This window comes from Melospiza georgiana, chromosome 3 (genome assembly GCF_028018845.1).
Source record: "Melospiza georgiana isolate bMelGeo1 chromosome 3, bMelGeo1.pri, whole genome shotgun sequence".
Taxonomy (NCBI): Eukaryota; Metazoa; Chordata; class Aves; order Passeriformes; family Passerellidae; genus Melospiza; species Melospiza georgiana.
In genome coordinates, this window is record NC_080432.1 from 12,921,219 (window position 1) to 12,942,221 (window position 21,003).

General features: G+C 44.6%; 2 protein-coding genes across 5 annotated transcripts in view; one reads left to right on the top strand and one right to left on the bottom strand.

Annotated features, from left to right (window-relative positions):
* BMP2 (bone morphogenetic protein 2) overlaps nt 1-21,003 on the bottom strand; it is a 212,494-nt gene that overhangs the window by 174,516 nt on the left and 16,975 nt on the right. For all 3 annotated transcript variants that reach the window (XM_058020069.1, XM_058020070.1, XM_058020068.1), the window contains one exon: nt 4,260-4,356. The gene's annotated coding sequence lies outside the window, so the exon portion shown is untranslated. The remainder of the gene's footprint in view (nt 1-4,259; nt 4,357-21,003) is intronic.
* FERMT1 (FERM domain containing kindlin 1) lies at nt 1,170-20,061 on the top strand. Of its 2 annotated transcripts, XM_058020067.1 has the most exons (15): nt 1,170-1,281; nt 4,205-4,378; nt 5,865-6,098; nt 7,533-7,679; nt 8,219-8,432; nt 8,868-8,970; nt 10,140-10,247; nt 11,098-11,229; nt 11,372-11,421; nt 13,499-13,623; nt 14,832-14,938; nt 15,493-15,714; nt 16,372-16,496; nt 18,173-18,314; nt 19,410-20,061. In XM_058020067.1, the coding sequence occupies exons 2-15, from the start codon at nt 4,228-4,230 to the stop codon at nt 19,581-19,583; spliced, it is 2,034 nt and encodes a 677-aa protein (XP_057876050.1). In that variant the 5' UTR covers nt 1,170-1,281; nt 4,205-4,227; the 3' UTR covers nt 19,584-20,061. The 2 variants fall into 2 exon arrangements, with proteins under 2 accessions (XP_057876050.1, XP_057876048.1); XM_058020065.1 differs by lacking the exon at nt 1,170-1,281 and having other exon boundaries at nt 1,520-4,378.

Below are 21,003 nucleotides of genomic sequence, written 5' to 3' on the forward strand. Positions count from 1 at the left end.
TAGAAGAGGTCAGGATTGGGACCAGCCTGGAGATAAAAGTCAGTGTTTATTAACTGGCCTGGCAACCATCTACACTTTTACTGACTGTCTCCCAAGCACCATTTTTTTCCAATTTGATCAAGAGCTTGTGATTTTGCTGAATTTGTTTAGAGAACAAAACCCAAGAATGTGTTTCTGAGTTGAGCAGCAGGCTTGGTTGTTCACCAACCAATTCACACCTGAATTTTATATTATCCCATGGTCTATACAAAGTTATTTACTCATCTGCAGAGGTACCTTTATTTAAATAATAATAAGCAGGTAGCTTACCAAACTGTCCTACAAAGATCTGAAAAGCCACTGAGCCAAGCCAGTACCAAGGAGCAGCAAAAGCAGAGTTACTCCACGTGACTTCAAGGATAAACTGCCCCTCAGCCTGAGCTTAAGTAGAATGCCTGAAATTGGCCCCAGCTGGGTCTGGCTGGGGTGATTAAAGGCGTCTCTGTGCCCTCAGGTGACAGAGGGCTCTGGAAGTTTTCGTGAGCTCTCAAGGGCCTGTCTCCAAGGATAGCTGATATGACAAGTGCATGCATAGACAATCTAAAGAGATGAGCATGATCAGAGCAGCTCAGGGAGCAAGCCTAGGGGAGCAAATATCCTGTGATATTATCTGTGGTTTGACAACTTCATAGTTCTCATAAGAGTAACCATTTGCTTCCCATGGTGTGGGTGCCCTTTATATCTCTGCAGTCTTTTTCCAGGGTATGAGTTTAATCTGAAAGAATTTTTCCTTTATTATCTCTGTTTCTCTTTTCTGTCATTGATATGGTTTTTCCCTTTACCTCATCACTGTACCACCGTGTATAAGGCAATAAAGATTTTCTGGGGAAATCTGGCTCATGGAGAAGCTTTTGCCCCCTTCATGCCGGTTCAATCCACTTTTACTCTGTGCCTCAGTTCTAATACATCCTCACCTCACAAACACACCTTTCTGTTCTTTGCCATTGCACCCTCGGAACCGATTTTCTCCAGGTAGCCTCAAACGTGTAAAAGCACTCCTGGAGCTGCTCGATGGCCTGGGGCCGTGGATGGGGTGCTGTCTCTGGGCAGGGGACCCTGAGCGCCGCTGGGGCGGGCAGCGCTCCCAGCCGCCTTCTCCCACCGCGGGCGGGCGGGCGGGCAGAGGGAAGGAGAAGGAAGGAAGGGCCGCCTCCCCCGCTCCTCCCTTGGCTCTCTCAGAGGCCAGGTGGTGGCGGCGAAGGGCGCGGGAGGCGAGGGGAGCGCTGCCGGCGGGAACGGCAGGTGAGGAGCGCGGGGCGCCCGTGGGGAGCGCGGGGCGATGCCGGAGTGACCGGGCCCGGGGCACGGGGGGCGGTACGCGCTGCCCCTGCGGCGGGCGGCAGTGCCCAGAGCTGTGCCCCAGAGCCCGGGTTGTTGCTTTACAGCCCTTCCGTGGGGCCGCCGGCACTTCCTCAAAGTGCAAGTGGCGCTGCCGAGGGTGCTGCGGGCCCCCCTGGCACCTCCGAGCTGCGCCAGGCACCAGAGAGACTTCGGGACCCCTCTTGACCTTAACCCCGCGTGGGTAGCGCCTGGCTCCAGCACGATTCGCATCTTTCTCCATTGAAGTTTGGGGCTGTGAGGGCTAAAATCTGCAGAGAGCTCGATGTGTAGAGCCAATGGTGCTTTTCCATAGCTGCGCGGGCCACAGTGTGCCGCAGAAATCCCGAGTGGAGGCAGCAGTAGCCCGAGGACACGTTTCTGGCCTGTGTGATCCACCCGTGCCAGGCCTTGCAAGCTCCCACGTGGAGCCCGGGAGCTGGGGCACGTTCCCGAGCAGATCCAGGCTTGAGCTGGAGGCTCTAAGATGTGGAGCCCTGACGGTTTGGGTTTGGTTGGGTTTAATTCTGAGGGGTTCCTTGTCCTCGTTGCTTTGCTTGCCCCGTTTTCGAGCCCAGGCTTTGTTTGTGCTGCGTACTCCAGTAGATTTACAAGTGTTTGTGTTGCCTTATCTTCAAACTGAAACCTCCTGGTTGGAAGAGGAAGTGGAGAGGTAAAGAGCAGCTTTAGGGAGTGATGGAGTGCCAGGATTAGTGCACTGAGGCCATGCTTTTTCCAAGCTGGTGAAAGAAAGGGTTTCACCCACCCCTTGGGCTGCTCATTTTCACCCGTGTCAGCACAGGCATTTGTGTGCAGAATTAGACTTCCCTGGGAAGTGAAACCTAATTTATAGATGCCCAAAAAAATCCAGATCAGCTCCTAAATGTTTTCGCTGGCCCAAAAGGGCAGATGAGACTGCTGCTTTTCTGTAACAATATTGGTTTATAGTGGAACAAGGGTGGGCAAAAGTAGAGTTCATCTGCCAGACTGCACCCCTGTGCTCCTGAAATAAAATCCCATAGTTCTCATCCTTTGGCCATGAGTTACTTTTGAAGTTGTTTATTGATGCTTAGGAGCATGACTAGGGGCATTTTGCCTTTTCTATAGTCAGGATTTTTGTTTTGCTATCAATACATTGCAAGGACTGCTGTGCTGTGCACCTTGTACTGCACTTGTGCTGAAAGCCTCCCCTGCCTGGGGGACCAGCTCGGGATCTGGGTCTTGGGTGCTTTAGGAGGGCCACAGCCCTTCCCCTCCACAGGTACCCCCTGCTCTAGTGCATACCTAAGCTCATAAATCCACGTGGCACGTGGCAGCACAAATTCAAAATCCTTTATCCCAGAGGCAGGAAAGGCAGTGTTCCCAGTGTCCAACACAATGCCTTTATTTACCAAGGCAAGCCAAGCAAACCTCTTGGATAAGTACCAACCCTTGTTGGTTTAGTAAGTGTTTAGTGTAAAGGTGTAGGCTGGCACATGCAGGAACCCAGTTAACAACACAGCCTGCTCCATAGTGTGGCTTGGCCTCTTGGAGTTACACAGTTATGAAGCTGCAGCTCTCTGACTTAGGGCTCTCTGTGTGTGTCTGTAATTTTGGAACTTCAGGGCAGATTTCCAGCCCCATCCCAGTGAAACTTGCTGGTACGTTGATTTCCCTCTAAAATGATGGCTTTGAGCAGGTCAGATTATTCATTTATAATGTCATTTGTTTAAGGGGAAATCCATCTAATCTTTAACACATACACATTCATTGCCTTTATGTTTGGAATCACTTTCCTTGTTAGTCGATTTTGTCATTATTACTTCATCTCTCTTATCTTTTTGACAATACATTTTGTAACAAAGTCATTGACATCAGGTTTTAAATTACTATGGACTCATTTTTAAGAAGAACTACAACAGACTGTAACGTTGTTACATCTCTTCTGGCTTAGTTATTTTCTATGTTGAAAGCAGTCTGTGTAGGGCCCCTTCAGAGAGAGTCTGTGAGCTGGGCTCTCATGTGTTGTTGAAAGTTTGCAATAAATAGAATTCATCCATTTTAGTGCCTATGCCTCAACTGCAAAGGCCTTTTTCAGGACAGGGAGCTGTCTCACTGCTTAAATATCACAAATCCTGCCTGCAACACCAGTTACCTTATACCTACAAGCTCTTTCTTCAGCAGAACCCAGCTGATGATAACCAAAGCTTCTACTTGGAGCATCTCCTGTAGTTTGGCTTGGCATGATTACTGTTCACCTGTCCTGGCAGGAGCCTGGTGGGATCTCAGACAATTCACCCTGCTGAGAAGGACACGTGCCTACATCCCTGTGCAAGTCAGCAGGAACTGCAGATCTGTGTCTGGATAATGCTGGCAGAGAGCCACTAAAGTTGTCTCCCCTTGTATGTACCCAAATAGGTAAAACTGCTCTCTGGATTTGGTCCTGTGGGAGCAAGCTGGCAAAACTGCAAAAGTAAACTTGGATTTGCAGTAAAAATTAGAGCTCTAAGTGTACAAGTCAACAAAATGCCTTTGTTCCCTGTAGGCTTTGCAGTGTCCAGGCTGGCAGATTAGCACTGGGTGGTGGGCAAACCCAGCTAAAACTGAGCTATATCTACCCAAATGGAGGCACTGGGTTGGGGGCGTGGCAAAATCAGAACGAAACCAAAAAATTCCACATTCCTATCTTGCAAGAGCAATTGCAGGAGCAGAGTCTGGTTCAGAGGTAACAAGATAACACTTCTGAAGTTCCATCCAAGGCCGCTGTGAAGTCCTGGCAGCATGGAATGATGTTGAGACTGTGGAGAAATGCATTTGTTTCAGAGTGGAAGAGAAACATCCTGTTCGTTTGGTTGGTTTGCTTTTGCAGAGCTTACACAGACCTTTCCCAAGATGGTTTCCTCAAATGAATATGGGTCACACACCTGGGACCTCTTACTGACAGTTGATCATCAACATGAAGGTGTAGATAAGGAATTTCCACTACAGGTCAGAGGGGATCTTCATGTTGGAGGACTGATGCTGAAATTAGTAGAAAAAATCAGTGAGTAAAGACCTGTTTCTTTTACAGTGTTACTAAATAATATGTGCATCTTTCCCTCTCTGAAGAAAAGCTTCTGTGTTTTGAAATGGTACTCCCTCATTTCTGTGTCACAGCACAGTGTGTGGAGCTTTTTGTGGTAGAAAACCAGAAACCCCTCCCTGTGTTTCACCCTCTGTGTTACCATAGTACCAACAAAACTTTGGGGCCGCCTTTTGGTTAGACAAAAATAATTAAACCAGACTAACTACCCAAGTCCCTTTCCAGCAGGATGGTACAGCTGTGTGGTTTGGGGGGCAGGAGAGGTAGGTGATGCCCTGTTTATGCACCCATGGCTGTCAGACAGGATCAGTTGTTAAAAGGAGCTTCAGGAGTTCCTGTCACCTGTGCTGTTGTGGTGTTCTAACCCAAGTCTGAGCCATGTTATCCATTGCATAGACACAGTCGGGAAGAGCTGGGAAAAGCCAAGACTAGCCAAGTCAAAGTTAGGAAGTGAAAAGTAAAATCCCCTGTGTGCAGGGGAGTACAGGAAGAGAATGTGAGATCAGTTCTGTCCCCTCTGCACACTTAGACACTCGGTTCAGCCGGAAATTGCTGGTAGCCACAGTTTCCACTGAGTCAGAAGAACAATTTTTCACAGTATTCTTTTTTAATATTCAGCTGGTGTGAAAAGCTTTCTGTATTAATATTTAAAGCAAATCTGTAACTGACTTGTGTCAGCAGCTGTCTTGAGACACAAAAAGTCAGCAGCTCTTACCAGGGGACCCCAAGATAGGACAGGGCTCTGCTGTGTTATCTATGGACATGCTGAGGAACAGCCTCTGCCTCATGGAGCTGGTGAGGAACAAGGATTGGTGCAGAGACTGAAATAGCTTGGCCAAGATCACACAGAAGCTTTACCTGCTACTACATATTGACATCTGGGAAGTTATCTAATTTTGGAATTCCCATGGAATTAAGAGCAGCAATACTTTTATCTCTCTCCTTGTGCATGTGCTGCTACTCAGCTGTGTGTCACCAAGACTTCCATGGAATTGAAGCTGGTTCTTAATGCTGAGATGAGCTGCTCAGTGCTGCTGCCAGGAGGCTGTGGAAGAGCTTGTGCCCATCTGGGTGACAGGAGATTTTGTAGGAGGATTTTCAGCTTGCACTGACAAGTTCTGAGCTGGAACCCTTTGTTGTTAGTCTTTATCCCAGCACAATCCCAGCAGTATTGCACCACAGGTAGCACCAGATTCAGGAGCTCTTCTTTCCCAATGGATATCCACAGTCTAAGGCAGTGCCACAGTCAGCACCTGGGTTAGATCTTCAGGGAAAACAAAGTTGGTTCTCAGTGACTGCCACAAGAATTCAGCAAACAGGGTCTAGGTTGGGACCTGTAGCTGCTGCTTTAATCTAAAATATTTTTGTTTGCAGAGACCTGTTTCCAAATCAAATGTTTGGTATATTTGCTCCATAGTTTGTTAGTAACCATTTTGTATTTTCCTAGAAATAGCACAAGATTGGTCAGACTATGCTTTCTGGTGGGAACAAAAAAAATGTTGGCTTTTGAAAACCCACTGGACACTGGATAAATGCGGGGTGCAGGCAGATGCTAAGCTGATCTTCACTACTCAGCACAAAATGCTGCGGCTTCGCTTGCCAAACATGAAGACTGTGAGACTGAAAGTCAGCTTCTCTTCCATGGTGTTCAAAGCTGTCAGTGACATCTGCAAAATGCTCAGTAAGTAAAGATAAACCTCCTCTGGCTACTAAGCTGGAGCATTTATTGGTGACTTTATTTTGATGTGAAGTCCTTCCTCACAAAACTGTTTGGCTCAAAGAGAAATGTGAGACAGGTTTTTGGTGGTTTCGGTATGCAATGCATGTCAGTGGTTCTTTGTGATAACTGATCAAGCACTGTCAGCAATGTGTCCCATGAGCTGCAGGAGTACTGGATAGTCAAAGCTGGCAGTTTTCTAGGAATCTTTGTCCTCCTGGAGCAGGACTTGGTCCTGATTATTCTGTGCCAGTGACTAAGAGCATAAGATTATCAATGTCCTACACCAGCCTTCACCACAGGCAATTTTACTGGTGTCAACTGATTTATCACCTATTTTCACTAACATTAATAACATCCAACTCTGCCTACATGTGTTCACTTCAGATGTAGCACGTTTTAAATGTTCAAGACTTCTGTATGCCCAGATCTGTTCAGGTCAGGGCACACCTAACAACCCCAGCCCAGCCCATGCATGTCTCACAGCACTGAGTCCCCCTCTCTTCCCAAAAATGGAGCATTTCCAAGCAGAGGGTTTAGAGCATGCCAGATGTGTGCCTGTGACCAATGGGAATCAGTTGAGTCTACAAGCAAAAAATCCCTTTGGTTTAGGGTAAAAATAGGGATTCAATTCCTCATCTTAATTTAGATCTTCAAAGCTTACACTCATCTTCAGAAGGGATTTACTGCCTCATATTGATCCACTTTCAATTTCATCTCCTAGCAGTAGATTGTGAAAGGTGCAATGTCTTTATTATACCTAACAACTCTGATATAATGATGCCATAATTGTCCAACTGGCATTTGGCCAAATTAAATATTTCTGCATTTTCCCTCCAGGTTGAGTCAGTACAGAAACACTGTAACTTTAAATGAATGAGTGAATACTGTCAAAAATGTCTTTGCTTACCCCAGGGTAAAAGTGTTTTTCAGAAATGAAGGGCCAGGTTTGTGACTGGAAATACCTGTCTGGATTAGTAGTGCATTAGAGAACAGTGAGAACCAAGACAGAATCTTGTATGAGAAATGCATTGAATAATAAAAGGCATGAACCTCAATTACAATGGTTCTTGCTTATCCATAATTCAGATGTTTCACAGAGGTTATTATGCTCAAAGGTGACTGCAGAGCTGTTAGGGAGAAAGAGCTTTTTCCTGGCATTCTACAATGCAGTTACACTTCCTACAAAAGGAGATTTAAATCCTGTCCAAACTCACTCTTACAGCCCAAAGTCTTTGGCCTTGCTATAGAATTAGTGGATTTTCCACAGCTTCTACTTTCAACCTGCTAAAAATAAAGTCCCGATTGCAACATGAAGCTTCCTGAAATGCTGTTACCAACCATGGGTGCTCTTTTGGATGTAATCATCTTGCTTCACTTCCCAAACTGCCTCTGTAGATATCAGGCGGCCAGAAGAACTCTCTTTATTGAAGCAATCAGAAGGCACACTCAAAAAGAAAAAGAAAAAAGACAAGAACAGCAAAGAACCAGCTACAGAAGATATTTTAAACCTGTGCAACTCTCCAGTGAGTTCTGGATTACCAGGTAATGAAAAATCAATATGATTTTATTGTTCTGACTGGAAGTCAAAAGGAGGAAGAAATTCTTTGTTACACAAAGGAGGCCAGTTTCATGTAGGATGGTCTTGGAGACACAGTGGGCCTGAAATCAGTGGCTTCAGGAAATTTCCAATATGTCAGTATTTCCCTGTTGTCCCTAAAATGTGTTCATTGCCATTGATATGAGAAAGGCCACACTAGAAAACAGACTGTGGCCCTGCACACAGGATGTGCTGCTGCTCTTTGAAAAAGAGGGACAAGAATTAAAATATTCATGAAATTTGGCAACCTGCAAGGAAAATGAGGAATAAAGGCTTGAAAGCATGTGTTTCCTGTGTCCAACACAAGTGAGATCTCACAGAGCAGCAAAGAGCATTTCTGTCCCTGAGGTCACTCACCTGTGAGAGGACAAGGGCAGCTGCAAACAGCAGAAAGGAGACTCTCTTGAAGGAAAAGGGGTTTATGATGGGAAGTGGTGGACAGGACCATTTTTCATGGCAATAACATGATGCTCTTAACTTGCAGCCAATTCAGGTTTGTATAGTAAGACCATGACACCCATTTATGATCCTGTCAGTGGCTCTCCAGCTTCCTCCACCATGACCTGGTTCAGTGATGGTTCCACAGCTGAGCAGAGCTGCAGCATCCTGGCCCTCAGCCAATCCCCCTGCTCCCCAGAGATGCTGGCAGAGATGTACCAGCCACGGACTTTGGCTGACAAAGCCAAGCTCAATGCAGGGTAAGGTGCCTCTCTGAGACCCTTTGGGTTCAAAATGAGGAGTGGTGGCATTGTGCAGGCTCTGGGCTCAAGTCTGTTGTTAGATGAGGGTAAATTCATTTGAGCACAGTGGGCACAGCTAAAGGACAGTTTGGATAGCAAAGTCCAAAGGCTTTAAGTAGACACTGGAAAGAGATGTGGATAAGTTCAATAATTTTGCATTAAAAAGAGGTGACTGAGTTCTGCACAAGTAAACATTGCTTATTGTATATACACAGAAAATGGAAGTTGGAAATCTATATGAATGCTCCACCTTCTTGAGTTACATGAATTTCCCCTGGATTTAGAGGAATTAGAGCTGTTTGTTCCCCCCTTTGTTTCACAATTGCACTGGAGCTCTGCAGTTGTGATGGTTTCTCCTGTACAGATGGATCTGTGGGTTGCTTTCTTCCACAGCTGGCTGGATTCATCTCGATCACTTATGGAACAAGATGTTCAGGAGGAAGATCAACTTCTTCTACGCTTTAAATATTACACTTTCTTTGATTTGAATCCCAAAGTAAGAGCCTTGTTTTTATTGCTATTCATTGTTTGCCTGTTTTCATGTCAAGGAGCTATACAGCAATATAGAATATATATAGCTCCATGTAGAATTTTAGCCAGGATTTGTAACAAGCCCTCAGAGAGATCAAATTCAGCTTCTCTCAGCTATGGCTGCACTTTTACCCTCTGGACCCTGAATTGCTGTTCCTCACATGAAATGAGATCTTAAATTTAAAGATGGGATCTGAAGAGCATCAGAAACAGTATCCCTGTTTACAGAGGGGCTGCTTTACTTTCTGCATCTCTTTTAACAGGAAAAATTAAGGAGAAGACTAGACTAGCAGTATCCTAAATGATGTAAGGGGTCCTGGTTTTGAAATTTGGCTTTACAATCCCATTAATATTGAACTGTCCTCATTGAATTTCACAGCTTTTCTGGGCTGAAGCCCTCAGAAGAAATCAGGGCACTTTCCAGTTTATTTGGCATGTTTTTGGGTGAAATGGCACCCCCACTAAAATCCAGGTACATGTCTCAACTTCAGCAGCCCAAACATTTCCCTTCTCTGCCCCAGCTAGCCCTGGAGCCATAGGATGAAATGCCCAAAAGAGCTTCAGGCAACCAAATATCTCACCTTTTCTGGGAGAGGTCACACTCCAAGGTTTGCCCTCCCATCACCTACATTTCAGCAGCTCTGGGCCTTGAACATTTCTGTGAATCACTTCAGCTTATTAACCAAGTAGATAATAAGGAGTAATCACTATCCAAAAAACAGACAGTGAATTAAAGCAGATCTGGCAAATCTCAAGCCAGTGCAAAGCCAGACAGAACCAGAAGTGAAAAAGTCAAGAGCAGAAGAAAGGAAATGAGGAACAAGAGAGTTCTGCAGGTCACATTTGTCAGCTGTGTCACATGAGTGTGGTCTCACATTTTGGTTACACCAGTCCAAGGCTTCCTTCAAAAGGGGATGTTGGGCCTCACCTTCTGCCCCAGCCAGGGGCTCCTGGCTGGTTTGGTGTAGGCTCAGCCAGCCGTGGGAGCAGGCACACAATCACAGGAGCTGGTACTGGGCAAGGAGGGAGCAGAGGAGGGAACCCATCACAAAGCAGTGTGGCTGAGGCAGCTGGATCAGCTGCAGCTGGCCCGAGGCTGTGCCTGACCCCCTCTTTGCTGTTCCTTCCCTGCAGTACGACGCCGTGCGCATCAACCAGATCTACGAGCAGGCGCGCTGGGCCATCCTGCTGGAGGAGATCGACTGCACCGAGGAGGAGATGCTCATCTTCGCAGCACTGCAGGCACGTACCCGAGCCCGGGGCTAAACCTGCTCCCCCAACAGGCAGGCACAGGTTAGGACAAGGCCAGCACACAGCCCAGGAGCTCTGCTTGGATTGGGGTCTGCTCCTGGGGTGAGAAACACTCAGCAGCACCCATCAGCTAAAGCAGCTGAATTCGGTGGCAGCACTAACACCATTAGTCACACAATTATGGAAACAGTAACTAACATTATCTGCATTACTAACATTATCTGCACTTTGATATCAGTGTTAGTATCAAGTGTGGTTTCCTGTACCAGCTACCATCCCTTCATCTCTTCTTCCTGAAATTCCTGTAATACACCATGAGTACACCATGTGAACATTCCCCAACAGCCAGGAAAATGCCACAGCACAATGTGAAGATAGGGAAACTATGGAGTACTTGGGAATTGAACATGACTGAGCATGGCTTAGTCTCTGACCATAGGGAATAAAGCACAAACTTGCTTTAATAATCAATTCCTTCCTTTTAAATGTAAACAGAGCTGCCACGAATTCACAGCCTGTCACTGCAGAGCACCAGAGCACTTTGCTTCCAAGTTTCCACCTTGTATGGATGGCAGGAGTGGGGATCCAAATGTAGCAGCCTCCCAGAGCAGGGGCAATTATTCAGCAAAGGAACACAAACACTGATCATTAGAACAGGAAGCCATTAGAGCCATTGCACAGGAGCCACAGTGGCCATGGCTGTTTCCTTGGGAAAACCCCTGATTCCTGCAGAACTTCACACAGTTCTCCAAGACCCAGGAGAACCAATGATCTGTTTTGAAACACTGTGATTGTGTGTTGATAATTGCTGCATTGACTATTGGATGCTGTTTTATTTCAGTACCATGTCAGCAAGTTATCATTATCATCAGAGACACAAGATTCCACCTGTGAGTCAGAAGTGGATGAAGTAGAAGCCGCCCTTTCCAATCTGGAAGTGACACTGGAAGGTGGAAATAAAAGCAACATTTTGGTATGTCCTTTGGGATCCCAGAATAATTTCTTTTGCTGTGCCAAATCTGTTGACTCTCATGGGCCTTCCTGGTTCTTGATTTTTTTAACAGTTGATTACAGAGTGCATTGTACTAAAATTGTTCCTTATTATTCCTGATTAGGAGGACATCACAGACATCCCGAAACTCGCTGATAATCTCAAGCTAGTTAGGTGAGTTGTTAAAATTAACAATAAAACATACAAAACCAAAAGCTTAACCTTACAAGAGATCTTTTGAGTTTTTCATTCTAATCTAACAGTACATGTGGCAGTTATAAATAGACAAATCCCCCAGATAGGTCTAACCAGCCTAATAATATTCTCTTCCAGTCTTTCTCTTCCTGCTTCTGACAGTGTTGCTTGGCAAATCTCTGCCACTCCTGGGATGCTGGGTAGCTGTGTTTGTACTTATTAAAGACCCTGCTGTCTGTATTTCCTAGTGCTCCTCAGTCATCATCTCTAAACAAAACAGCCCAAGTTTTATTTTCAATCATATTTACTTTTTTTTTTTTTTTCCCACTAAGACACCAGAAGAAACTTGCAGTTCTCCCTGAGAAGAATTTCTGAAAGTAAGCCCAGGGAATGTATTTTTTAAACAAAAGGAACATCCAAATTACCCCTTTCTTACTGAACATGGAGTCTGTTTTTTCTAATATCAAAATGGGTTTCTGTGATCCCATTGTAGTCTCTTGTTTTATGGGTGATTTAATGACTGTAGAGACCTCAAGTCTGTATTGCCTTTTATCACAAAACAGTCTTTGTGTTTTAGAGAGATAAAGTGTTCTGTTTTATAAGTATTTATCAGATTCATCCGTTGACAGATGGTATTTTTAATCTAGGAACTGAAAACTGCACCTGAAAATTTTTAACTGTTGTTAACTGCTAACAATTGTTAATTATTAATTTCCAATTTGGAATTTTATTTGACATTCTTATTATGAAGGTGGCTTAAGGTGAAAGGGAATTAAGGCTTTTAACAATGGATTATTTATTTTTCCCCAGCAGTAGAACAGTTTGCTTTTATAAGCATTCAGCAGTTATTTATCATCATGAAAAGGTTCCTATATAAATTTTAAAGCCTAAGGCACTGTGGAATCCAGGTATTCTTCAAACAGCAACACTTTGTGGCTGTAATTATTTGGTTAACTGTAAACCTGGATGCAAAGCTGTGCATGTCCCAGTGCTTCCTGTTCCTGTGGTGAACTTTTATTCCTCTTTATTCACAGTATGCACCACAGTAAATGCTGCTTTCAGGTGGGGACAGTATTGTGGAGAATTGCAACATTTTTTTCAAAAACAGCAAGAAGAGGCTTTCTAAAAAGTTTTCAGCAACATTTTCAGGGATATAAAAATAATTTTATCTATCTAAAAAAATTATAGTCCCTTATTTTTGAAGAATGTTGCTGTATCAGAAAACTAAAAACCAAATTATTTGGTAGTTTTGAAAATATAAGGTTTTTTAATTAAAACATAAAAATTGCCATTTTCTAGAAAAGATTCTAAATCAGCATTTTTAGAGAGGATCTGGGGATATATAATAAGAGTATATATAGTACATCACTGTTTTCCAGCTAGTTCTATACTTTTTGTACCATCCCCTTAGATTTAAAGGGAAACGCTGGATTTTTTTCCTTTTTTCTTCTTTTTCACTTCATTGATGACCTTTGTCACTAACCATGAAGTATTTCTCCACTCAAATTTTCTCTACTCACATGCTAACACCTCTGGTTTTCTGTCCTGAAGGGCTACAAAGCTTCTGTAAACTTAGTGAAGAAATAGAGTTTTGTTGTGTTAGATATGATTCAGATTAAGCCAGAAAAGCTGATCTCTGCTTCCTTACAATGAATATGAGTTGGTTTTATGGGTGCAGATATTCAAGATAAGGCAAGAAGGTATTCAAGATATGAAAAACTGATGCAAATTCAGAGTAATAAATCAGGGGTTACATTTGTGCTACTGAGTTCATGGGAAGGATTAGTCTGTTAGAAGGGAATGGCTTTGATTAGGAATGGAGGAAATAAATGAGAAAAAATCACAGATGGGATTCAGCTAAAATCTGGAGCAAAAACCACGTCCATACCTGGGATAACCTGGACTGGATCCAGGCATTTCCCACCCCCTCAGAGGTGCCATAACCAACCAAAGCCATGGGTATGGCCTTGAATTTCAGAGGCTCTGCAGTGTTTCTGAGGGACTTTTCAATTTTATGTGTTGAAATAAACCAATGGGATTTCTTTTTTTCTGGTAGGCCCAAGAAGCTGGCACTCAAAGCTATCAAGACATACTGGTTTGTCTTCAGAGACACTTCAATATCTTATTTTAAAAACAAGGAATCTGCACAGGGAGAGCCTATTGATAAACTAAACCTGAAAGGTAGGAATTCTCCTTTCTTTGATTTTTCTTTTGCATCTGTGAACTGGGTAAAACAAATCCTTGCTAGAGTCAGGAAGGCAAGCACAGCAGCATTTGTCTGGGAGCTTTTTCAGCTCCTGAGACTCCTAAGCAGGCAGATTGCACCTGCAGAAGAGGCTTACACAGAAAGGATTCAATAGTTTAACCTGAGCTGGGATTATCAGAGCTGATTTGTAAAATCCCCTGCACTGCTGAATTCTTCAAGCTGAGCCCGGTAGGGAATTTGGCTTGTGGGATGCTTTACTTCCAAATACTTCCACTCTACATTAAAAGGAGTGTTCCCCTGTGTCCCTGGCACACACACAGTGGCAGCAGAGGATTAGGGAGGGTGCCATGGGCAGGAATGCCAGAGCTGTCCCTGCATTCTGCTGTGCAGGGACAGCTCCAGGGCCTTCCCTGGGCCTTGTCTGTGTGTGCCTGGGGATTCCCGTGGCTGGAGGAGGGGCCCTGGCTGTGCGCACACACACACAGCACCCTGTGCACACACACATCCACCTCTGCTCCTGGCTGTGCACACACACAGCACCCTGTGCACACACACATCCACCTCTGCTCCTGGCTGTGCACACACACACAGCACCCTGTGCACACACACATCCACCTCTGCTCCTGGCTGTGCACACACACATCCACCTCTGCTCCTGGCTGTGCACACACACACAGCACCCTGTGTAGCCTCCATCTACCTCTGCTCCTGCAGGGACATTCTTTATTCAGCATCAGGGAACCCATGATGCCCAGTACCCATCCCAGAAGAAACCTTTGAAATACAAGATTGACCCCTGTGAACAAATCCCAATGTGCATATCCTCAGTAGGTCAGAGAATGCCTGGAAAAACACCAAGCAGCCTCTCCCAGCAGTTCCTCTCCATTTCGAGTGCTGAGCATTTCCTGAGACCAGGCTGAGGTTTTGGGAGCACTCCCATCCCTTCACTTCCACGTGGGCCCACGTGCTCCCTGAACTCAGAGCATTCATCACCCTGGCAAGCCAGACCAGGCAGGGAATGGAACAAAACCCTTTCATTAGGGCCTAAGCTTCAAGGTCTTGGCCCTTAGTCTCAAAGAACAACAACCACAAAGCACTTAGTTCCTTAGTGTTAAAGCAGTAATTAAAGCTACTGATATAGTAATGAAATAAATTCATTTCCTTCTGATTCCCTGTGATCTAGGATGTGAAGTTGTACCAGATGTAAATGTTGCAGCGAAGAAGTTTGGAATCAAGTTACTAATTCCTGTTGCAGATGGCATGAACGAAGTATATTTAAGATGTGATAATGTGAGTAATAAGACAAGAGAAAATTTGAATTCAAGATTTATGGCAGATTGTCCTGCTCCAGAATTTGTATAGAAAAATGAGGATGCTGCAGAGAGTTAATTATCTAAATCTTTAGAAAATTTAAGAATGATGTTGTGACCTAACAAATACATAATTGTTAAATACATAATAAGGACAGTAAGTCACCTTGTGCTTACCATCAGGCTGGTAGGAAAAAAGCCAGAAAAAACTATCAAACAATAAAAAGAAGTTACAGTATTTTGTTCCAGTGTTGTCAGAGAATTGAAGTTTGGATTTTGTTTTCTTTTTTCTTAATTAGAACTCTCCCCATTCAGATGAGGAGAGCATGATAAGGGTCTTACATTAGTTTTCAGTTTATGTATCAGATCAAATTGTGTAAAAAGTGTTCAGTAGGTGAACACCAGTCATGCAATAAAATCTCCAAGAGAATCTATTTCAAGGTATTGGATTTCTTAGAAAATTTAAAACCTAGGTGTAACTGGAAGCAGTCAGCCAGGAAGGAAGAACAGAACAAACCCCTGTCTGTGTTCCAGGAGGATCAGTACGCTCGGTGGATGGCTGCCTGTGTTCTGGCCTCCAAGGGCAGAACGATGGCCGACAGCTCCTACCAGCCCGAGGTGCAGAAGATCCTTTCCTTCCTGCAGATGAAGAACTGGACCATGTGTTCCCAGGCAGCCTCTGAGCCAGAGAATGTGGATATGAAACCTGAGTGCTTCGTCTCTCCACGCTACACCAAAAAATTCAAGTCCAAGCAGGTACCTGAGTGTGGCTGCTGGCTGGGCGTGGGCCATCCCAGGGGCTGCTCTGGGATGAGGCTGGATCAAAGCAGCGCTTGGAAGCCACGCAGTACAGCTCCCTGCAGCAGTCCTTTGTCCCTTTACAAGAGGCCTTTTCTTCAGATGAACACAGGGACAGGTGTTCTGGCACCTCTCCTACATCCATACCCTGGCTTAAGTCACCCATGATGTTCTGCTCCTGATAACTCTGTTCCCTTCCTGAAATTCTCTTCAGAGTAACAAAGGGAGCATTTTATGGATTGCAAGCCATTGTTTCCATCTGAATCAGCAGGGTCTTTGGGTCCTCTTGTCCTTCAAGTCTTTCCTTACTCTGCACCTAATTCCTTGTCCTGCTTTTGCTGTGCAAGATCTCAGCCTCCCTGCCCTCAGGAGGGTCCCCAGAGCAGTGCATGGAGCCAGGGCAGCGCCTCACAGAGCCAGACCTGAGACCTTGCTGTCCCTTCTGCCCTCTGCACTCGGGATGTGTCCCCAGGTGCCCTCTGTGCTGCATCTGCACAAATAGTGACAACAAAGTGTTGAACACAGCACAGACCTCATGATTTCTGATTTAGTGAAGGCAACAGGATATTTGTTCTCCAGTCAGCTGAAAACTTTCTCTTTTCCTGTGTTTCCCAGCTGACTGCCCGAATTCTGGAAGCCCACCAAAACGTGTCCCAGATGTCCCTGGTGGAGGCCAAGCTGCGTTTTATCCAAGCCTGGCAGTCCCTGCCTGAGTTTGGTTTGTCCTACTACGTTGTGAGGTAATTGCACTCTCACATCAAGCTGCCATAACGAGTTCATGCTCAGTGATTTGCAGGAAGTTCTTTGACACCGTGTTCCAAGAACATTTTGTGGTTTTCCCCCCACAGATTTCTTTTAATTTTAGTGATTTCCATACTGCTGGTTTTGCTATAGGAGTAGCCCCCAGTATCTCCATTCCTGGAGTGAGACTGCACTCCCTCTGCCTTGGTACAGACCTCTTGGGTTCAGCCTGAAGTAACCTCTCACTAGCATTAAACCCTTACTGTCATAAACTCTCCAAAATGTATTAAATGCCTGTCTAATTGGTGTGCTCAGGTTTGCAGGATGTGTTCACTCTGACCCTTGCTCATTGCAACATGATAAAATGCTAATTCCTTTTGCATTTCATTAAGAAAACAGCAAATCATCCATTTTTAAGGCTAATCTGAAAGAGCAGTGAGCACAAGAAAGGTCCCATTGTGTTCACAGCAGCTTCCCTGGACACAGCAGAGGTCTGACCTGCAGCCTTTTCTCTTGACAAAACACCAAAAAGCTGAAAATTGCTGACACAACCATACTCGGAGGTACCTTCCTTAATTTATGTTTAACACCCCTTCCAGGGCAGGCTAGGAATCATCTGGGGTACAAACTGATCTGCACTATTGAACTGTGACTTGTCAAAATCCAGTAGCCTCATGTGAACAGTGATTGTGCTGGGTCTTGGATGTCCCAGGTCCCAGACTGTGCCTGGCAGTCACTTGAGAGAGCCCTGCTTGTTTGGAGCCAGAATTCTCCCTGAATTCCATGCCCAAAATGGTCCCTGATCCTGTTGAATTTACTGCCACAGGTACAGATTTTTTTGCCCCATCTGTCACCATTAATCCTGTTAAAGAGAAAACCAACCCAACACCTAAATTGCATTTTGTAGTGATGAATTGCTGCAAACTGCTGGGCAGAATCTCAGTGGGGCACTAAGTAAAGCACAAATTGTGTCACAAATTTTTTCCCTGAGGTCCAGCTGCATCTAAAGAGAGAAGGTTCACAAACAGGATCAGAAATACTGAGAGTACTCACAGCAGGCAGATGAGATTTCTTTCAGCTTTCAGCATAAAGGCAGAGGAAGGTTGTTTCTCTTCCTAGCTATTCCCAACTCAGAAAATTTTGTCCCCCAAAGATTTTGATGCTTTTGTATTTGTTTTTCATCTCTAATCAGATGAAAGTTGAAATGTTAAAATGCCTCAGTAATTTTGTAACGTGATATACTCAAAAACAGGTATGTATCAGTTGTTTTGATTATATAATTTAGCTTAATATAGGTTAATATAACTAGAGGAACATGTTTCAACATTAGAGAAATGAAGCAACAAAAATTATTGTTGGCTTCTTTTCCAGTAAAAATGTAATCAAGTTCATGCATTTGGGAAGAACAGTATTTTTTAGCAGGAAACAATGAAATGGAAAGATTTCAGCCAGGTCTACCTTCCTGACTATTTTCCATCTCACACCACGGCTCATCAGCCTGCACTTTTGCTTTATAACAAATCCTGTTCTAAAGATGAGTCCAAGCTCTCCTGAATCCCAGGCTGTGGTGACTTTTCCCACGTTTTCTGCACTTCCAGAGGAGAGCAGCTGAAATGTTTCTCTAGCCAGAAATCATTGCAAAGCAGATCTGCTCAGAGGCTTTGGTTCTTTTCAGGTTTAAAGGAAGCAAGAAGGATGATGTGCTTGGCGTGTCCTACAACAGGCTGATACGGATAGACATGGCCACAGGAGATCCCATCACCACGTGGAGGTTCTCCACCATGAAGCAGTGGAATGTGAACTGGGAAATCCGCCAGGTAAACCTGGGACAGCTCTGCCCTCAGCCCTTGCATTTCACACACTCAGGGATGCCTTCAGAAAATATTTTCAAGCCTCACTGAAAAGATTTTGAACATGTGGTGACATGTTAGTTAATAAGCTGTCTGCAGTTTTTCTTAGTGGAGTCTGCAGTGAGAAATCAGAAATGAGAAGATCACCAGTTTTAAGGTTCCTACCTCTTTACAAGTTGCCCTTGATTTTGATGGGATGAAATAGAGACTCCAAGGTGAATTCCCACATGTTATGTTTACTGCTCTGTCAGTAAAAATCTCATTTTAATCTCATGCATCATCCTCTACATGGTGGTGGTTCAGTCTCTATTGCAGACTGAGGATACAGGAGCCCAGTTTGTTTTCCAAATCCCAAACTGAGATTGCAAAGCCTGCAACTCTGTGTCCATGTGTGGTCCCTGATTTGGGGCTTCAAAGCTTAAATCCAGGTCTATAAATTGTAGATTTCTGGGGTGGAACTGGTGTAAATATTGAAGCAGCCTGGAAACTGTTCCTGCTTATGGAGTTTTGCAGGAACCAGGAGAGATCAGATACCCTCCCTACTGCTCTCCTGCAGTACTCCCTGCACCTGGAATTCTGGGCCAGGTTTACATTAAATCCCTCTCAAAAAAGGCAGAATCCACAATGATCAACTAAGCTCTGTTAGCTGCATTTTAGAGATAACGGTAGCTGGAATCAAAACCAGGATCCCAAAGGCAATTTAAGGACAGCACATAACAATGGGCAGATTAAATATGATTCATTAGACAAAGAGTCAGGAGTGCCATTCCTGCTCTTCCCAGTGCTCACTTCATATCCCATTGGGAAAAAGCTTAAAGCTTAAAAATTAAAAATAATTTTGCCTGCTTGACCAAGCAAAATTATTTCACCACCAGAGGGCCCTGCTGTAGCAGCAAATCCAACACCGAGCAGCCAAACACCCCGAGCATCCAGCAGGCCCAGAACTCTTGGTTGGCAGGGGCAGGCAGTGCTTTACCAGTGTTTGGGATCCAGTGGTGTCCTCACTCTTCTCTTTCTTCCCAGCCTCTCTGTGTCTGATTTTGCCACATCTCTTGTCCTTAGGTCGCCATCGAGTTTGACCAGAATGTGTCCATTGCTTTCACGTGCCTGAGTGCAGACTGCAAAATCATCCATGAGTACATTGGGGGCTACATCTTCTTGTCAACACGTTCCAAGGACCACAATGAAACGCTGGATGAAGAACTCTTCCACAAATTAACTGGAGGTCAGGAATGACGTGGAGTAAACTCTTCCCCCTGCCTGCTTCTTTTTAGCTAAGACTACCAGAGATTAAACAAAAATATCTCTGTTAGTTGCTGGCTACTAATTGGTGTATATGTCAGTCTTGTACTGTGACTGGGATGGTTTACAGCTTTTCTTAAATACTGATGTCAGTTTTGTTAAATACTTAAGGTCACTGGAGGCAGTTTGGCAACTCCATCATCAATCCTTGAGAAAATTGAATCATCTTTGTTTTCCTTTTGTACAGTTCAATGTTTTTAAACAAATAGTGTCTAGCCACTGGACAGTTTTTTAACCTAGTACTTTTAATTTCAGCTATCTGTTTGGGTATCCAGAACAAGTAACTTGAGGATATGGTACAGTGAATTTTCTTCTCTGTTACAGCCAGGCAACTTCCATTGTTAAACTGGCAATTGTTAAAGAGCCCAGCATTTATCAGAACTAAGGCTGAATAAATATGTATTTTAAAGCTCCACAGTTTGTCTAACGTTTACCCTGAGAACACAGAACATTCCAAAGTCCTGCAGACAAAGCTATTGGAACTCCTGTAGTGGTTACTCCGTTGCTCAAAAATGTAGAACCCATGTCCACCTTCATCCACTGAAGTGGTTTCCTGAAAGCCACAGAGCGTTCATCTTGGCAACACTGCATCCAAACAGTTCATCTTTTGAGGAACATTGTTACTTACCTGGTTGGAAAATGTGCTTTAGGAACTATCTAAAACTATTAAAACGGCTCTGAGTGTGTTTCTATTTCTGTCTCTGTTACTGTTTCACTGTGACATCTCATTGAGCTAAGCTGTCCATGTGAGGCTCTGAAAAGCCTGTTTTATTTCACGTGTTTGCAAATGCCAAGAGTGATGCTTGGAGGGCTGGAGCCCCTGTGTTCTGGAGACAGGCTGAGAGACGGGGGTGTTCAGCCTGGAGAGACCTCAGAGCCCCTGGAAGGGCTGTGAGAGGGCTGGAGAGGGACTTTAGCCAAGGGCACACAGTGACAGGACAAGGGGAATGGCTTCCACGGACAGAGGGCAGGGCTGGATTGGAAATGGAGGAGAAATTCATCCCTGTGAGGGGGGAAAGGCCTTGGCACAGGTTTCCCAGAGGAGCTGTGGATGACTCTGAGGAAGCAGATCTGCAGCCAGCAGCTCTGCCTGCTGGAAGGAGCCACACACATCCACCGAAGTGAATGAAATTTGATACTACCTTGTAAAGCAAGGACAGAGTGAAACCAGGAGAATCCATGAAACTGCTGGACAAACCAAAACTGGTTCCACATATCTAAAGAAATACAATGGACAGGTGGTGTCATATCATAAAGGGAGGCTGCAGAAACCACTGCATAAATTCACAAACATCACTGGAAACTGAGAGCCCTGATTTTCATGCCATGTTCTCTGCTTTTCCCCAGCCCCTGT